The sequence below is a fragment of the Anguilla anguilla genome, chromosome 12, assembly GCF_013347855.1.
Source record: "Anguilla anguilla isolate fAngAng1 chromosome 12, fAngAng1.pri, whole genome shotgun sequence".
Taxonomy (NCBI): domain Eukaryota; kingdom Metazoa; phylum Chordata; class Actinopteri; order Anguilliformes; family Anguillidae; genus Anguilla; species Anguilla anguilla.
Genome location: NC_049212.1, coordinates 22,397,007 through 22,415,800, shown reverse-complemented (window position 1 = coordinate 22,415,800; position 18,794 = coordinate 22,397,007). Strand labels below are relative to the sequence as shown.

Below are 18,794 nucleotides of genomic sequence, written 5' to 3'. Positions count from 1 at the left end.
AGCCAAACTCAAAGGTTGTGCAGGGAGGTAATGGCTTTTTCCACTCTTGTATGACTGAACGCAGTGGAATCCTAGCCAGTCACCTTCTGGCTCCCTTCTTTGACATTGTTGTGCTTGCCTCCCCAAAAAGCCATCAACTCCAACCTAAGTGACATCCCCCTGCTCCCACAGGATGACATTATGTCCATATTAGGCTTATAGGCCTCACCAGGTGTGCCTGATATGATATCTTTGACAACAGATGTGGCTCAATACTGGCAAGGTATGCTGCTATAAGTCAACATTAGTTTAGAACCTCCTGTTATGAATGAGACCAGGTAGAAGTAGAAACAGGAAGAAGATGAGGGCAGAATATATGGTGATGCAGGAGATGAATGAGGGCTGAAGCAGTCATTTGAGATGCTGGCCTTTGGGTGAATGCACAAGCCGGCCTGCAGACGCGGGCGAGAGCACGAGAGCTGTTATTCAGAATTACATGCTGTCACTAACAGAAGATTCTGATAGATGGAGAATCATTGTGTCTATTAACCACCTGGTCAAGGCTCTGCCTCTCAGATTGATAGTCACTCTGCCTCTTCTGTCTGTGTATTTTTCTTTGCATATTTCTTTGGTACGAGGTATGGTTGATTGCTTATGTCTAGTAGTGACGTTTCAGGGACATTTTCATGGCTCAGAGTCTGCATTATTCCTGTGCTGGCCTGGTTAATATGCATAACCTTGATTGACATTGCGCCATCCAAAACAGACTTAGCAAAGCCAAAGTAAAGTAATTTTTTTCTGAGACGTTATCGATTCCTGTGAACATACCTGGGCATCCTGTGTCATGGTGCTTCTCTGTGCATCTGCATGCATGTGTGTGCGTGCTCTGGCTCTCTCTCTCTCTGGTGCACGGTTCAATGATTTGTAAATGAACAACAGTGATTAGGGTCCAGTTGCTGTGCATATCACTGATAGCTAATGACCGGCCTGCCAAGTGTCTGTGGACAGTTTTTCTCAGTGAAGGCTTTATTTGATTTATCACCAAGGTGCTGTTTGGCCCTTGCAGCATCAAGATGATACTGGTGTGACTTGCTTGGCAGTCCACCATGGCGCAGGTCAGAAAACACTGGTTTGCAGTTTTTTCTCAAAGGAAATCACTTGTGTTTACATTCAGGCAGGTTTTTTGCATCCCCTGGAGACTCAAACAGCTAAGCATTTCAGAAGGGTGCTCGATATCTGCATTGTAAGACAAAATGAACAAGAAAGATTTTTCCTCTTGAACATTCAGCCTCTTTTCTTTTAAAAGAGTGAAAAACAGCAAATGTTTATTTCCTGGATTTATTTGGATTTGTTTATTGCGTATATACTGCAAATGACTCAGACATCAGACATTTGTCAAAGTGAAGGGGTTCTGAAAATCACACACATACACACACACACACACACACATATATATATATATATATATATACTGTATATATTGTGCAGGTAGGTTGAAATATATCTATAGTATGTTCAAATTTACGTATCTGTTTCTGATTTTCATATATATATACAGTGAGCTCCATAATGTTTGGGACAAAGACATAACTTTTCTTGATTTGAATTTGTACTCCATTTGTAATCATACAAGTGTGGCTAAAGTACAGCTTGTCAGCTTTTATTAAAGAGCATTTTTATAGATTTTGGTTTCATCATGTATCAATTGCAGTTCTTTTTTTTTTATACAGAGGCCCACATTTCAGGGCACTGTAATCTTTGGGACAAATTGCTTCTTGGGTTTCATTGGCACAACTCTGGCTCTCATTTTGACAAATGTCTTGACATTATGACACCCTGAAATGGGGGGACTGTTTATAGAAAGGGCTGTCATTTCTACATGATGAAACCAAAATGTATAGAAATATCCTTAAATAAAAGCTGAGAATATGCACTTCAACCACGTGATAATTATTTGGAGTGCAAAAATTTTGGAGTGCAAAGCCAAATCAATAAAACAATATCTTTGTCCCAAACATCATGGCATGCACTGTACGGTATATATATATATATATATATATATATATATATATATAATTTTTTTTTCTTCATAAATAGATAAATAGATGGGGTGTGCAAATATTGTACACATTTAAATGAATAAATAATGAATTAATAATTAATAATGAATAAATTTAGCCTCACTGTTTCATATTATCATCATTATTCTGCCAGCTTCTACGCGGTTGATATGTTCAGTAATGAGTAAGTAGTCTGCTATATGAAGGAAAGAAGGAAGGAGTGTGATGCAGCCGTCTCTCTAGAGTACAATACGACTGGGCCAAATTACCATGCCCCCCCCAAATAATTAAACATTGATAGAAGGACAAGGAAGGTGATTTCTGTTTTACCGTCTCTCCTAAAGATCTCTAAGCGACGTGACTCCTTGATTTCCCAGAGGTGGCTGATGTTGGCAGACAGGCTTTCTCTCTGCCCCACATCTCTCTCTTGGGCAGCTCCTTCAGTATCTGCATCGATTGTTGTAGAGACAGCCAGCTACCCTCACTGTGGGGGTCATGTGTGGCCACAGGGGATGAGACAAAGGAGCACTGGTTGTGGACAAGTTGCCACAGAGGGCCCGTCTTTATTGATTATTAAACAGTTATTGAATTCATCTGTACTTATTGAGGTGAGCTGTTGTGCGCCACGTTCTTGCATTATTTTATGGAGTTAGAATTGCCACTCGAGGCAGATCCACACAACACTGGTGTAAAAGTATAAAGGGATGATGCCATGTTAAAGCTCCAGATTGCAACAGCACAGGTAGAGTATACAAACCTCAGAACAGAGCATAAGATGCAGGCGGAGGAGCTTTTGTCCCTGAACCATTTATATTTGAGCTTGTGTTCAAAGCTGCTGGGGTTTCAGATATTCCTTGGATGAATGTTAAGAATTTCTTAGAGTTCCTCCATGACTCCTCCATGATTCAAAATCTACTCCACTGAGAAATTTTCACTTTTCAGTTTGAAAATTTCAGTGGCATTTCATTATGTGCTGTTACAATATGACTTTCCAGCTTATTCTGATCTGAAGCTTGGCAACTTCCCTGCTGCAAGATAGAAGTAGCCTAGCAGGCTAAACCTTGGGCCCATCCTCAAATCCCTTTTGCAACACAATTCTTTGTGGACCCCAGAAGAGAATTCCTGAACACATTTGAGTTGCTTTTTTATTTTTTTTAGAAAGTACACTAAACAAGCACCTAAGATAATGTAATCATAGAATTTCGTTTCTAGTGGCTAACAACATCTATAGATCACTGTGATAGCTTTTAACCAGCTTGTTTCACAAAACATGTTTTTGGTAGCCTATGACCTATGCTGAATAAAATATTGTGTAGGTTTATGTTTCCTCTGACATTTGTCAGCTCAGTTGTATTTAAAAGGGAAAGGCAGAACAAGATATCAGGCTCATCTGCTGAGTTTGAGCCATGTGTTATATCCTGACCAACACCGCAACCTTCAGTGTGCCGTTTCTGTAACTTGTGATCACTGAGAAAGAGGAAGTAGCTAATTTTATAGACTTCTTTTTTTCTAGCCTGCTGACGCACACACACACACACACACACATACGCCATGTCAGCCCAGACAGGTTCATTCTTCCTTTTTTCCACCAGATATCAGTGTTGTATTCAAGTCCACCAAAAGTGAGGCCAATACTAGTCTTGAGCCAATTGAATCCAAGTCAAGACCGAGATGATCAGAGCTAATCAACTTAACTGAATCCATGTCAAGATCGGGACCAATGGGGTCAAGACCAAGACCAAAGTAATGGGAACCCATTCGAGACCATGACGGCAATTGTCTTAGATAATGCAACAATAAAGAGAACTCAAAATGTACTGTGTCATGATATTTCAAAAGAAAACATGGATCCTTATGCATTCAGAAGGCAAAATGATTATGTGTTTTACTAGAAAACAGAAGGCAAATGGCAATTAATTTATCTCTGATAGAGTAGGTCTTCTTCTTGGTTAACAGCTGGGGTTAACCAGGCCATTTCAAATTAACTGTCATTGGTTGATATTGCAATGGCACAACCTAGTATCATAAGTCATTTTAACCAAAGAAAAGGAATACTGTGACATAGCTTATATTTATACAATTATCCTGTATTATATCAGACATTTTTGGGACTGTTGATGACAGCTCAGATTTAAAAAAAGACTTTACTAAACAAATATGAGCCCTTGTGGTCCAAATCAAGAGACAAGACAAAGTGAAAACAGATACAAGACTGAGGCAAGACCAGAGTCTGGGTTTAAGACCGAATGTTTGAGGGGCACAACTCTACCAAATGTATAGCAATATAAAGTGATGTTTAACTGTGCCTTGTGATGGAACAGCAACTGTTCTAGAAATCAGTCACTCAAAAGAAAGATGCAAATTCAAACAAAACCTTTAGCTTAATTTCACATGTAAAAATTGAATCTGACCTTGGACCCAATGACTAGAGACACCAGGTTGACTATATCATGTGACCCACTGGAATCTAAACTTGTATTTAAATTTGTATTTCAAATTTTTACTTCCATGCAGGCTTTTAAATGGCACAGCCGAGTGCCTAACATACAACTGAGTGCCTAATTGTGATTTTTATGTAAAAAAAAAAAAACCCCAAAAACAATTAGTTGATCTAATACAGGGAGTGTGAAAGGAAGGGGAGTGTACATAATGGAATGCCAAATGCTCATACTTTGAAAAGCATTTAAGCAAACAAGTACAACAATACTGCTCAGTACACTGCACACCGATGGTTTTAATGTATTTTGCACAATTTGTATTTCAACAATAAGTCACGCTAACAATATACCAAAAATAAATCAATCAGTGTTCATCTGTCAGCATGGGGAAAAGACAGCCTTGAGTGGTGTCTGGAATGCAAATATTACACTTTAAAAAGTGGATAATTCTAAATGATGTGCATTTTTAAACAAGCATATAATAATTGGTGCTGCGGTCCCATCCATTAGACAGCTTCAATGCACCACGGATTGTTGCTTTGTATGAAATCAAAATCAGATTCATTCTGGTTGTGCTGTTTTTGCCCTGGGATTACCTGAAGTAACCCTCCTTCTATAAGCCCTGAAGAGTTATGAGACAAGGAAAACAATAATATTGGTGTTCAGTGAAGTGTGGGAGTTCTGTGTGAACACTGGATGTCCTATATGATATAACAGGCCACCTCAACATTGTCACTGCCAACAAGAGATGGAGGGATGAGGGGAAAATGGCTGCTTTTTTCACCACGAGATGAATGCTGGCACATTTTTGTCCTTGATGTTTCTGAAGGAAATGAATAGCCAAACCAATGACCTATTTTGCACAGCAGATTCTTGGCAGTGGCTCAACGTTGATAATACTTAGCTTTGTATTATAATGTTCCTGTTCTTGGCCATTGAAATATGAATGAACTGAAGCAAAGCTAAAGAATTTAAGTGGAGAAATGAAAGATCTGTAAATGTGTCATTAAATTGATGGTGGGGAGCGAGAGACAGCTTAGTTGGTCTTCAGTACTGGCAGCAGAAGACCGGAAGATTTTGCCGGGGGTATAAAAAAAAAAACCCATCACATGAGAGAGCATCTCCATATCATGCTGAGCCAAGCTGGAGGTCACAGCCAGCTCTGACAATGGCTCTGCAACCTGCCAGGCAGTATGTCACTTCGTCCCCATGGGCTTCTTGTTTCTGTGCTGCCCAAGGCAAAGCTATCATCAGTACACAGACTCTTGTAGAACATGGTCCCATTTGCATGGGGTTACTGTGCCTTGATTGTCCCTATTGACCTGATTCTTCACCTTTGAATATGTCTGCCTGGCCATTCACGTGGGCAGATGTCATTTTCTGCATATCAGACAAAAGCTGCAGTGTGGTGGCGACCACCTGAAATGTTTAGTCTAATGGTCTTAACAAAACATTCTGTTCATGTTTTTATAAGGCAACATACTGTATGTAATATTATTACCATCAGGGTACATTGGCATTGGTCAACTCTCCAATATAAAACCTTGATTTTTGAACCGTCATGTCACTGCTGTTTCAAAACCTCAATGCCATTTCATAGGTGGACTATAATCTCCATCGCCTCCCCAAATACTAATTTATATAGCTATGTTACACTATTACTATGTTGTTAACACCCCCTTGAAATTTGCATAAAAAGTTAACATAATTGAATTTAAATCCAAGGGATCCCAACACAAGACCCCACATTTTGTGAAATGCATGCTTTTTATACTTTCATGGCTGTAGACTGTATTACATTTGCATGTGACCTCAAAATTCTCAAATTCTGGGGAAATACCCAGTTGCTTGTTGGTAATATAGAATCTGTGATTAACCAGTACATGGGTATGGAGGCTTGCTTCATGGACGTCCCATAAGAGCTAAATTTCCATTAATAAGTGACCTGTTTGCGAAGCCAGAGCAACATCCTGACACCATGCTATGCCCCAATTACAGCTTCCCCCAGCTTTCATCCACGACCCCACTTGGAAGGTTTGGTCAGCCTCCTGATGGCGGTGCACGCACTGTGGCACTTTTGAGCATAGCTGTGATTGACGAGGCACACCAGCTTTCAGCACTCCAGCCTCCATCTTCCTGCAGGCTGCTCCTCCTCGTTAAACTAGTGAGCGAGCGAGAGAGCAGGGCCCTGATCCATAGCAAGCACACTCGCCTGCCATCTGTGGTCCGGCAATCGGCAGACAAAACACGTATGCTTCTACCTCTGATGAAAGGGCTGGGGGAGGAGCACCAGCACCCGGGCAAGATTTGGCAGGAAGTTGACTGCATGTGTCTGTGTGGGCTGCGGGTGTCCAAGCGATAATGCAGTGACTGACCCAGATTAACTACCAGGCACTGGCTGGTGGATGGGTGAGGTCTAGAAAGTCTGTTTGTTACTGAACTGCTCAGCACACTCCCACAGATACTGAGGGTAAATTTGAAATAAGGAATCAGGAGAATGGAGAATGAATCCCCCCCAACACACACACACGCACACACACACTACTCAATGAGTGTGTGGGCGAAACCCATCCATTCTGCTTAGCATAGGAAATTATTATTTAACTTGACTACTGAATCAATCAGCCAATTTACCAACTTTATTTAATAATTTACTTCTGTATACATTGTTCTTCCAAGTTCTCACTTTAAATTTCTTTTTAGGCCTCATTACACAATATTATCATAATTTGCCTCTGGGACACTAAGGGTCAAAAATTACGTACGACTCCATTTGTGGATTAACATCCTCCTCAGTTTTAACTTTCACGATCACACTCTTATAGTCATTGACTGGAAAGCATATGGCCAGAATATTATTTGTTGTTTAGTGATGTTTCACAGCTTGCTGGTGCAAGTTCTGAAACCACACTGGTTTGCTTTGTGTATTAGGGGTCAGTAATAAAAACAGCACCCTGATAGCCATCAGCTATGTATGTCCACTTCCCCTCAAAAAGTATGTTTAATTTAGCATGATAACAGGGCAAACATATGGCCTACACACTCATAAATTATTAGGCCCCAAGGGCATCATAGATTTCAGATGCTTTGAGAGACGAGAGATTTATTTCTCCCTTATCACATGGAAAACATCTCTTTTAACTTAGGCTTACAATTCAAAACATGTTCTTGTGTCCCATTCCCTGCTTTCTTTGCTTTGTAGTATAGTATGTTGGCCTTCTGAGACCTTAAAAGAATCACTATTCTGAATGAGTGATCATCATTCGCAATATAGCATATGAACTTTGTATTTTGGGGCATTATGGGCATTTTTTCACCATAGTTTTTTATCAGACTACACTATCACTGCCTATTTCCATATCATACAAGTTTGTAAACTTCAAAGTACATCAAATCTTCATCCACATCTGATGCCAGCTGGTAACATTGAAGTGATTTACATCCATGTTGAGCATTGTTATGCTGGCCCTAGAATAGCTTCATGTAAATGGCTTTCAAGCCATTCGGGAAACTGGTTCAGTGTGTGTGCATACCAAATTATGAACTACACAGGGATATTGAAAAATTGGTGATGCCTGTAAAAATAGCTACTCAATGTCTTTAGGGTGACACAAATAAACATAATTATGTTGACATATTTTGAGAAAAGAAGACAAAATCGGACATAGACTGATTCAAGTGTGTTTTATGTAATTTGATTCAATCACCTCCTTTCTGTCTGTCTGAAGAAATAATTTATGTCTTTTCATGTGAAACAATTGACATGAGGATGGTTCATAGACAGAATTTATTTCAAGCAATAATTACGTATGAAAATGTGCTCTTTTATGGCAGAGCAATCGGAATCATTTTGCATTGTCTAAGAATGCAGTCTGGAGCCAACATGTCTTCTTAGGTTACAAGTTTCAGCAACAAGGCATAGACCATTTACAGTGAGCAATGGCAAAAATGACTGGGCTCATCTACTGTGGAATGTGACAAATATATGATAACTGCAAAAAGGAAGGAATGTTCATGAAACACAGGCTTTTCATAAATATTATGGTTTTTATATCACTGTGCCAAGCTATCACTGAATGCAAGTTATTTTGAATGGGAAAGATGGGATTAAGACAGAGATAAATATACAGGATATCATCATTCACCTTCAAGGCATTAGGCTGCTAATCCTTCCATGCTGGCAAGAAGGTGTCTAAGCAGAGGGTGCACTTGGGGTACAGATAAGGTGCACAAAATGTCTCATTTTTAAACAATACCAATGTATTTGTAACTATATTTGCCATTCATAAAGCCCTGACCACATCATCATAGTATTGGAGGACATGCTTCTATTTGTTTGTTTGTGCTAAAGCTTTGTGGGTGTGGTATATCTATGAGGGTGATGGAATATCTCTCTCATTCAACATTTGTATCTACCCACCACAGATCTGTTGCATTTGTGGTGGACCTACGTGAGAGACTATTAATTAACCAAGAAGATAACTGACAATCTCTCAGTTGGTAAAATGTTCCAGTGAAGGTGACCTCATTTACCTGACAGTTATTGATAGGTATGCTACTTTTTAAAGTAACCAATCGTTTCAAATACTCCCCAGGTCTGGCTTCTGATGTAAAAGTATAAGGAAAAGGTATTTAAATGGCCCTTCAAAGAAAATGAGACATACATAAAAAATAAAATAAAATTAGAAAAGCACTTGATTAGAGCAGTTAAAGCAGTTAATTTCACAGCTGCAGTTGATTACATGGTTAACTCACCTCTCCTGGTTCCGAGGGTCTAAATTTGCGGCTGGGTTTAAGGTGACTAAAACCAGCAGATCCTACTGCTTTTACAGATCAGGGTGGGAATCCTTTAATTATATGTGCTGAAGGCCGTCTGTATGCTGCAATCTCGCTGCTCTCTTAATTTACAATCATTCTTCACAAATGAAGGCGTCACTCAGCAGGCAGCAGTAATTATTCTGATGACTAAAATTCAATCCGCAAGCAGAATAAAGAGGAACCAATGTACTATATTCTATATACTTAGGTTTTAGTATGGAAATCGTGCTTGTTGTAGCTATGGATAACAGTGGATGTGGTTTCATATCACGTTATTCGGATAATTCCCATTTTCTAACTGAAATGTCATGGCAGATTTGACATCAGCACCAAATGCCAAACTCATTATTTCCTCAAGATTTCCCTTATATTGGGCCACGGTAGTGAGGGGTACTTTTTCCATGTCTCACACTTAAGTCTTTTGGACATCAAATGGAGAAAAATTGTTATTATTGAGAAGGAATATTTAATGCTCTGTAAATATTCTTGTTATATTCAAATTGTGGACAGGATGTGCAAATATATGGCACTTCTGACAAATGCAGCTTTGAAAAGATAAAGATGTAATTAAAATGTTGGGTTATTTTCAGTTAGCAATGCTGGTGATTTGCATGCAGTGCCCTTTGAATTGTAAAGAGACTCGGTTGATTGATATCAGCCTAGCTACAGCTAGGTTCGTAATGGTCATCTTATGATTAAATTTCTCTGTTATTAAAATATGCCATTTTGCCTTATAGCTGTTCAGGTCATTCACCATAAAATCTGTTCTCTATTATACTGAGATTTTCACAGACAATTTTAAGAATTTGATCAAGTGGATTTTTGCTTTAGTCATAATCTTCTGGTGCCTCTTGAATACCCCTTCATTATTTCAAGAGGGCATTGCAGTAACTGGGGACATGCAGGAGGAAAGGAACACCACTGCAGGTCAGCTCAGGACTGTGGCATTGCAGTCTCTGCTCCTTATCCTTAACCAGGAGTGTCTGAATGCACACTGCTGACCCATTTGCACTTCTCCAAGACTCATTTCACATACCAAAGAGATCACAGTGTATCAAAGCTGACAGAAAGGTTATAAAAAATTTTTTATTTAAAATGTAAAATTTTGAATTTTAAAGTCAGTAAAAAGTATTTGTGGAAGGAACATTATACTGCCATTGACCTTTTTTTATTTATTTTTATTTTTTTAAGCAAAGAGGTTGCAATGGTGTTTTCTTTAACACATGAACTGAAAGGAGAGTACTTAGTCGTCCCCTAATTATGGGGGCCAGTTTAAACACAGGGAGTGATTGGTAAAGAATAGAAACTTGTCATTCCTATCCAGATGAACTCACCAATTACCAGGGTATCTATTATTTGGCCATTTGAGACTTTAGCTGAAAAAAGTTGTGGTGTTACCATAATTTAAAAAAAAATGGAGTAAACACAAGTCCTTTTTTGTGCTGTTAGGAATATGTTTAAAAAAAAAAAACAAATTCCCTACCCTATGATCTTGGCAAATTCTATTATTAATTTTATCATTCTTTTAATTTTCATCTCCCTGCTGCAGTGATGGCTGGGCTGACCGCTATGATGTCACAGATGGATTTGTCCGAGAGGCCGCCGGTGGCATTACCATCAAGCTGCAGTCGGCTGATGTCAAGTGGTTCGATGACTACTACCTGAAGCTGAGGCCTGAGACCAACCTGCGTAACCCCTGGTTCCCCGAGTTCTGGCAGCACCGCTTCCAGTGTCGCCTCAAAGGCCACCCCCAGGAGAGCTTCAAGTACAACCGCACCTGTGGCAGTGAGTGCTTCGACCGCCATCGACCCCAGAACACCCAGTGCATTTCTCTTACGCCTCTTCCACCCTCACACATAATTATATTCCATATCTGATGCACTCCCATCTCCCCTGATACACTCCTGTCACACTGAACAGGGGGGAGGAATGAATACGGGAAAGTACTGGAGTATTCAGAGTCTTGTTAGAGTCACTTTCAGTACATTTCTGCTGGAGACAATCTTGCCTTACAGATGTCTTGCTCCTGATTTACACATGTAACACCCAGTGCGCTGCTGTTACACCCAGCGCACTCCTGTCGCATTCTGTGCCATACGGTCCTATTGGACTCAGTTTGCTGGTATACTAGCTAGTGCACTCTTTTTTTTATTTCTGATATGCATTGTGCCTGATACATTGCTGTTACAGTCAATATGGTTGTGGTCCCCACAAAAAGGTTGCCATTAGACCAGAGGGTTGTGGATTCATGACCCAAAATACGGTGCTTTCCCTTTCAACCTGTTGAGTGATAAAGCTGTACATATCAGTGTGGTCTCTAGAGGTTACTACAGATCATGGGCATAGACCTGAGACCCAGACATCTGCCTCGACATCAGAGGGAAAGGACACTCCATGCCACTTCTAGCACACACAATTGGAACCTGCTTAGATCTGGAGATCCAAAAGCAGAGAATGTTTGAACTATCAGAGACGAGGAACATCTGGCCACTCAGTGGACCTGGCCTGTGGGGTTTTGTTCTGTTTTAGAGACGCATGAATACATCAATCAGGCTCATGAGCCTCATGTTTCTGTTAGGCGTTTTGTGGGGTGATTCTCATGTTAATGACAGAGAAGCAACCAGCGGAAGCTGCACACAGATTGTTCATTTAAGCCCCCCCCCGCCCCCCCCCCCCCCCCCCCACAAGAGAAAGCTAATTGGGGCCAATTCATTTATTCTAAATGCCCTTTTCCAGACATTATTCCAAAAAGGCTTTTATTTTCAAATGAAGCGCCTCGCTTTCCCTCTACCGTTGGGTTCATTTAAGTTCCCTCTGAACACCTTTTCAAAGGCTTTGCTTTAATGACACACTTTGAATAATTTGAAAAACAAAAACATTATGTCATTTTGAATAGACTGCTTTTTTGTTTTGTCTTTAAAATCACATGCACTTAGTGTTGTATATGAACAGTTCTTTAAGTAAAAAATAAAGATCAGCATATTAGTATTGCACAGGCTATTCATGCACAAAAGCCAAGCAGGTCATTAAAACTTGTTGGCGTAAGTGGCTGTGGAATTGTGGGTAGACAGTTGTCAAGTATGCATCCTCGCTGCTCACTCTATATAAGCACATTGTGACACAGGCATCCCTGTTTTCTGTGTTTAAATCTCACATCAAAATTTCATGTGTCACAATACTGTATCAAGGGAGGAGAAAGCAGGCAGAGCAGTCTTGTAAATGTCATTACTGCATTTAATGCCATGGGGAAAATTCATAACATAAAATGAGATTACATAGTCATTCTCTCTAATGATTTTAACTAGATGTAAACGTGTACTGTTGCCTAATGCTGCACAATACTAATGTCCAGTCACTGTTTCTTGATAAAAAGAAGGAATATGTTATTGTGCTCCGTGAAAAATCTTTTTGAATTTTTTTTTTTTTAACTCTAGTTGAGATTGAGTCCAACAGACACTGCATGTACTCTGTCAGAGTTGATTTTATACTGAAATGTTTTCTGTGTCATCACAAAGGGATGAACATTTCAGCTAGCGGCCTGTAGCAGACAACATGTGGGAGGGAAGGGCTGAACACTGCTTCTCCACCAGTATTTGCTAAATACAACCTTAACCTCTGTGTGTGAGTGTGTCTACATATATGTATGTATGTGTGTGTGTGTGTGTGTGTGTGTCTGTCTATGAATATATATAGTGCGTGTGGCATAACAAGAGCAGCGTCCAGTCCAACAGGGACCTGTTCAATCTCATTCCCCTGTATTGTCATTGAGAAAATAGAATATACCATTGTATCTGGGGTGTTACGAGATTAGATTTCTTCTCTCCTCTGTTATCATCTGCAAGACCGACAGCTGCATAGAAGTGAAATGATATTGCCTTTAGCCCTACTGCTGTAGTTATTGCTTTTGTTATCAAAAATATTTTTACATTGATTATTGTGATTCAGATCAGTACTTGTACCTATTCTGTTTAAATTAAGATCTTCTGATCACACACTGGTGGCCCTTCTGTTTTTGACTGGCCTTATTTCAGGTTTTTTCAGTGGGTTGCTGGAAAGTTCTGCCATCTGGGGTGCATTTCACAGTAATGAGAGAGACAGGCAATAGACAATGAAACTTACGAATGTTTACAGCATTGTGTGAAGGAACCCTACATCCCAAACATTCTTTTAAAAACCCTGACAAATCTTTGGTTCTTGTTTTAAGGAAGACACTATGTAAAAATAACAAATTAATACATTATAAGCATTTGTATGATTTATATTTTTTATTTATGTGTTTAATATGAATGTGCAATTGACCGTGCATGTTAATATCAGCTGAGAATGCTTCACCTTCAGTCAATTTTATCAGCCAGTAGCAAAGCAATATCATATAATTGACAGATCAATTTAAGCTTTACCTGCACAACTGAAACTATTGTCAAGCTGTCACTCATAAAATGCAAAGCCACAGCTAGTGGGGAGACAAACTGCAGTGGAGATGTGGGACTATTGGCCTTGCCAGAGAATAAGATGTGTGTGGGCGTGTGAGTGCCTGTGCCTGTATGTGTGCTTGTTCATTCGGATACACATGCGTAAAAACACCACGCTTTATACTTCCCATTTCCAGTTCATGCATATATAACTATATCGGTTTCCCCACTGTAATACACAGGTTGATTTAATATTTATGATTTTCAGCCCTTCCAATATGATATGACTCAGTAGATTAAAAAAGCACCATATGCAAGGCATACATGTGCAATATGCTGTGAGAATTCATTAAAAGCACATAGTTCACATATTTATGTTGGATTTGAAAACACTTATTAATCTAAGTTTTACTGCAACTCTCAATCAGTTTTGGAAGAAAAACATGCCACGTAGCCTGTGTGAGAGTTTGGGAAATGAAAGTTGGCTCCCATGAGAATGCTACAATGGAGTTAAGTACATTACAAGGCTTTTGGGAAATGCACCTGTGGTGGGGTTTTTCCCCTTGACTCTGAGTGTGAGAACATTTGTGAACTGACACTGTTCTCTTTCGCCATCACCCCTCCCCTTCAGGGAAAGAGAACCTCCGGCAGCAGTACGCACAGGACACCAAGATGGGCTTTGTTATTAATGCCATCTACTCTATGGCCTATGGGCTCCACAACATGCAGCGAGCGCTGTGCCCGGGATACAGTGGCCTGTGTGATACCATGAGGCCCATCGATGGCAGGAAGCTCCTGGACTTCCTCATGAAGACAAACTTCACGGGCGTGTCCGGAGAGGGAATTCTATTTGATGAGAACGGAGACTCCCCTGGGAGGTGAGATCGTGGCTCATGCCAAAGATGAGTTTGGACAACATAGCCGCAAAGCTGTCGCAATATTTACTAGAATTGTTTGTTGGTTACAATGACCAATATCTATACAGGCTTAACATGAAAGTTTTGTTCCTCCCAGGTATGAAATCATGAACTTTAAGAAGATGGGAAAGGACTACTACGACTATATCAATGTGGGAAGCTGGGACAACAGCGGGCTGAAAATCGATGATGACGAGATCTGGGCCAACAAGAACGCCATCATCAAGTCGGTCTGCAGCGAGCCCTGTGACAAGGGCCAGATAAAGGTGAGATGCCGGGACGATGGCTTTAAGCACACTGCTTCGGGAATGGCTCATTGCGGCACGTAATCATGATTAAGGATATTATTATGAAACCACTCCTGAAATTTAAGGTATTTATTCAGCCCAACATGAAATCAGGATTTTAAAAACGTATTCGCAAATTTCTGAGCTTACTTCAAGTACACAGCTCTCAACAATATTGGTAGAGTTCAGAAAGTATTTGTGTGGTGTTGGGGATTGAGGTCTATGGACTGCTGGATGTGATCAGTAGTGTGGGTGATGATAGGAAGGCAAAGTGCTATGTGACGTTTCTCTAACAGAATTCTGCTTGTTCACACATTCAACTGCTATGGCACTGAAAATGGCCATGCAAACTGCCTTTATTTACCTAATTCACCCCAGCATGATTTTACTATATTAGTGGACATTTTTCTGAATGACATCATGTGAGCATGTGATGCTGGTGAATCTTCAACTTAACTACAACAACAGAAGTTGTGATAATATGTCTATACTGCATCGAGCCATCTGTTAAAAAGAAAAAGAAACAAAAAAGAAAAATTAATCAGTATGGTCTTATTTGCAATGAAGTGGGATTTAAAGTAACTACCACCCTTCCTAGATAGGTACACTAGTTATGTTTCCTTCTTTCAATTGCTGCCACTGCTGCCATTCTGGCAATTCCATCCCTCACAGTTTTAATAGTCTAAATAGATTCTGCATGAGTGAATGCAATTTAACTGATAGTTTAGGTCGCAATTTACAAAAATTATTTTAAAAGTGTGAATGAAATTTTTTTATACAAAGTGACCTGGCTACCACTGGTAGCCTCACTACAATGCTGCTAATGCTGCTACAATACTCCAGAGAGCTCTAAACCTCTCCACCTACATCGCCACAATGTTAAATTTCCTTTCAGGTGATCCGTAAAGGCGAGGTCAGCTGCTGCTGGACCTGCACTCCCTGCAAAGACAATGAGTTTGTCTTCGACGAGTATACCTGCCGTGCTTGCATTCTGGGCTCCTGGCCCACATATGACCTCACAGGTGAGTCTCTGAACCCCTAGAACATGGAGTCCACACTATGAGATGAAACCAAACGTTGCACCATGAGCCAGACATTCTCTATGCTAGGTCATAGAATGCCACAGCTACACCACAGTGGCAGTAGATGGACAGGGAGTTTGATGGTGGAGACCCGACAGTCTTTTCATTTGTGCATGCAATGGCGGACTCCTGCTGAATGTAAGATTGACACTTATTTTATAATGCAGAGATGCATAAGGAGCTGATATAAACCCAAATGTGAATGTACTTGGCTGGTATACACTGCTTCAAGCACTTGCTTTTTATTGTTTCTTTGTGGTCACGCATATCCACATACTGCAGAAAGGATGGAAGATGAGGCGATATACCATGGATTCCAGCTACAAACTGAATTAAATTTATTCTGGTCTATTATGGCACGCTTTGGTGCTCCATAAATACTTGGTCAGTAAAATGTCAGTGTTCTGCAGGCAGGTGCTCCGGCATCATAGTTGCTTGCCTTTCTCAAAACCCATGAATTCTTTGTTTTAGTGAAGTATCAATAGAACCTTCTGGGGAAGTCCTGTAAATGAGAGTCATGGGTGAGACTGGCCGTCTGTCTGAACGAAACTTTAGATTCTGGGAAATAGGATAGGCACTCTTCCTCCAGTGGTGTGACAGAAGCCCCCCGACCCTATTCCTTCTCCTCACTATTGTGGCTCCTAAGCGATTATCTGGCGGGCCATATCCTCCGTGAAGCTGGGGCTCAGTGGAGGAGGAGCATCGGGCAGGCTCTGAAAATGATAAGACTTCCATTTCTGGAGCTGGGCAGAGAAATGAGGAGCCTCACCCCTGCATTAAACGCTGCAGCACCTCTTCATGCAAGGGTGACCAGCGACTGTTGGCCTTTCCAGCATGCTGGTCTGGAGCCACTGATGAAGGAGAATACTGGCCATTGTGTATTTTAAGATGTCTACATTGACTAAATCGGTAATCCCTACTGAAGAGTCCGTAATTCAGCACACATTTTGATGGATTACGCAGTGAAAATGTGATAATACGGTGTGCTTGTTTACATCCCTTCTTCATGATGTCTCTCTCCCCCTCCCGTGACCCATGCTTTATAACACAACTCCACCGGTGTCGGTCCCCACACAGGTGCAAATGAAAAATCATCAGCGCAGTTTATAACTTCATAAAATATAAATGCATTAAATAAAATGTAGGTGTAATCTCTTGATAAGGAGGTGTGCATTCCTTGTCAATATATGGCTGTTCATCCATGTTCATTTAATGTTATATATTTAATGAATATATCATATTTTATAGTATTTTTGTCAACACATACAGTTTCTGAGAGCAGTGGTCAAAGAAACAGATTAAAAAAGTCATTGTTTCCCATGTATGGTTGCTTGTGTATGTATAAACTCGGATCTAATCCACTTGGAATCTAATTGTGTTTAGTAGCTATTGATCTGTGTTTTTGATCAATGCAATTTGTTGCTCTTTCATTTGGCGTAAGGTCCACTTGGAAACGATCTGTGTGCCTGCTCTCGTGGCTGGAATGGCTGTCAATAGCTGATGACTGCGCGAGCCAGACATAAGTGGGAGGGCATGGCTATCTGTAACAGAACTGAATCAATCTGATGAGCATAAAGCAATGCAAACCCAGCAGAGTCCAGGCCCGTGGTTACCCTGCTCTGTATAAAACATAATGGTGTAATCCTGGGGATACAGTGCCACTTTTTCTTTTATTAGTCTGACCAGAAAGGTTTTGTTTGACGTACCCGACCCCCCCCCCCCCCCCCCCTTCCAAAAAAAGCTCCAAATTGTATCTGGTTCCTTTACAAAGCTTCTGATGTGTCATTCCTTGATTATTTTGGTCGTAAAAAGGGGAAAGCGATAGCACTTTGTGGCCAGGCACTGCATCCTTTTAAGCGTAATGGAGGTAGGGTACTTTCAATTAAAATGAAAGTAATTGTTTCCTTGATTACGAAACTGGAAGAAAGGCTGCTGTGAGTTCCATTTTCTAATTATTCTGATTATAATACCGCTCTGATGAAGCTTTAGAAAAATAATTCAGGCTCAGAGTCTCAGAGTGCATTGAATATATATAACGCTGGCTAGAATGTAGAATATTAATGGGATTAAGCAAACATATAATTGAGCAAAATGACCGGCTCTTTTTGGGAAATTATACTTTTTTTACCGGCAGAACATTCCTTAAATGAATTCCTTTTGGTTTACCTTAATTATTTTTTACTAATTCATACTTTTTTATTTAAATCCATTTTAGATTTCAGTTTCATTCTTATCTCCTATTTCTGGTTTGCCCAATTTGGTGAGTGAAGCAGGAGAATGTGAAATGACATTCGCCCGTCACGAGTGATAACATTTCCACAGGATAGCCCTCTTATTGTTTTAAAACTTCTCCTGGGAAATGATGATGAATTATTGTACCTCCAGTGGGGAATGCAACACAAACAGACACCTCCATTTTAAGGCACCGACGTGGAGCTCATGCTGTAGTGATTATACTACAAGTCTATCTGTGCTTATTGTTTGTGTTCTTCACACTGGCCACAGCAATAAAACCGCTCACTCTCATCTGCTTTCATGCAATTATTCATTTCAAATGGTGGAGACGAAGGTCTGTAGATTATTACCGACAAGTTTATCTGCTCCTTCTCTCCATTATTATTTGTATGCTGACACAATTTTCATTATGATTTATCAAGTCCAATTTTTAATGCAGATCTTTGTCAGGGATGCTTTTTTGGTGGTAGCAAGATGATAGCTATATTAATTACGATGACATGAATTATATTGTATAAAATATTCAATTGTACTGAAGTTATTGGTCTATAATTTACTGTATAATG

The 18,794-nt window shown here is 40.1% G+C and overlaps 1 protein-coding gene across 1 annotated transcript in view; it reads left to right on the top strand.

Annotated features, from left to right (window-relative positions):
- Positions 1-18,794, top strand: part of grm5b (glutamate receptor, metabotropic 5b) — a 74,792-nt gene that overhangs the window by 43,767 nt on the left and 12,231 nt on the right. Inside the window, exons 4-7 of the mRNA XM_035383725.1 lie at positions 10,845-11,080; positions 14,339-14,585; positions 14,722-14,890; positions 15,807-15,933. Of these exons, the coding sequence (XP_035239616.1) occupies positions 10,845-11,080; positions 14,339-14,585; positions 14,722-14,890; positions 15,807-15,933 (779 nt within the window). The remainder of the gene's footprint in view (positions 1-10,844; positions 11,081-14,338; positions 14,586-14,721; positions 14,891-15,806; positions 15,934-18,794) is intronic.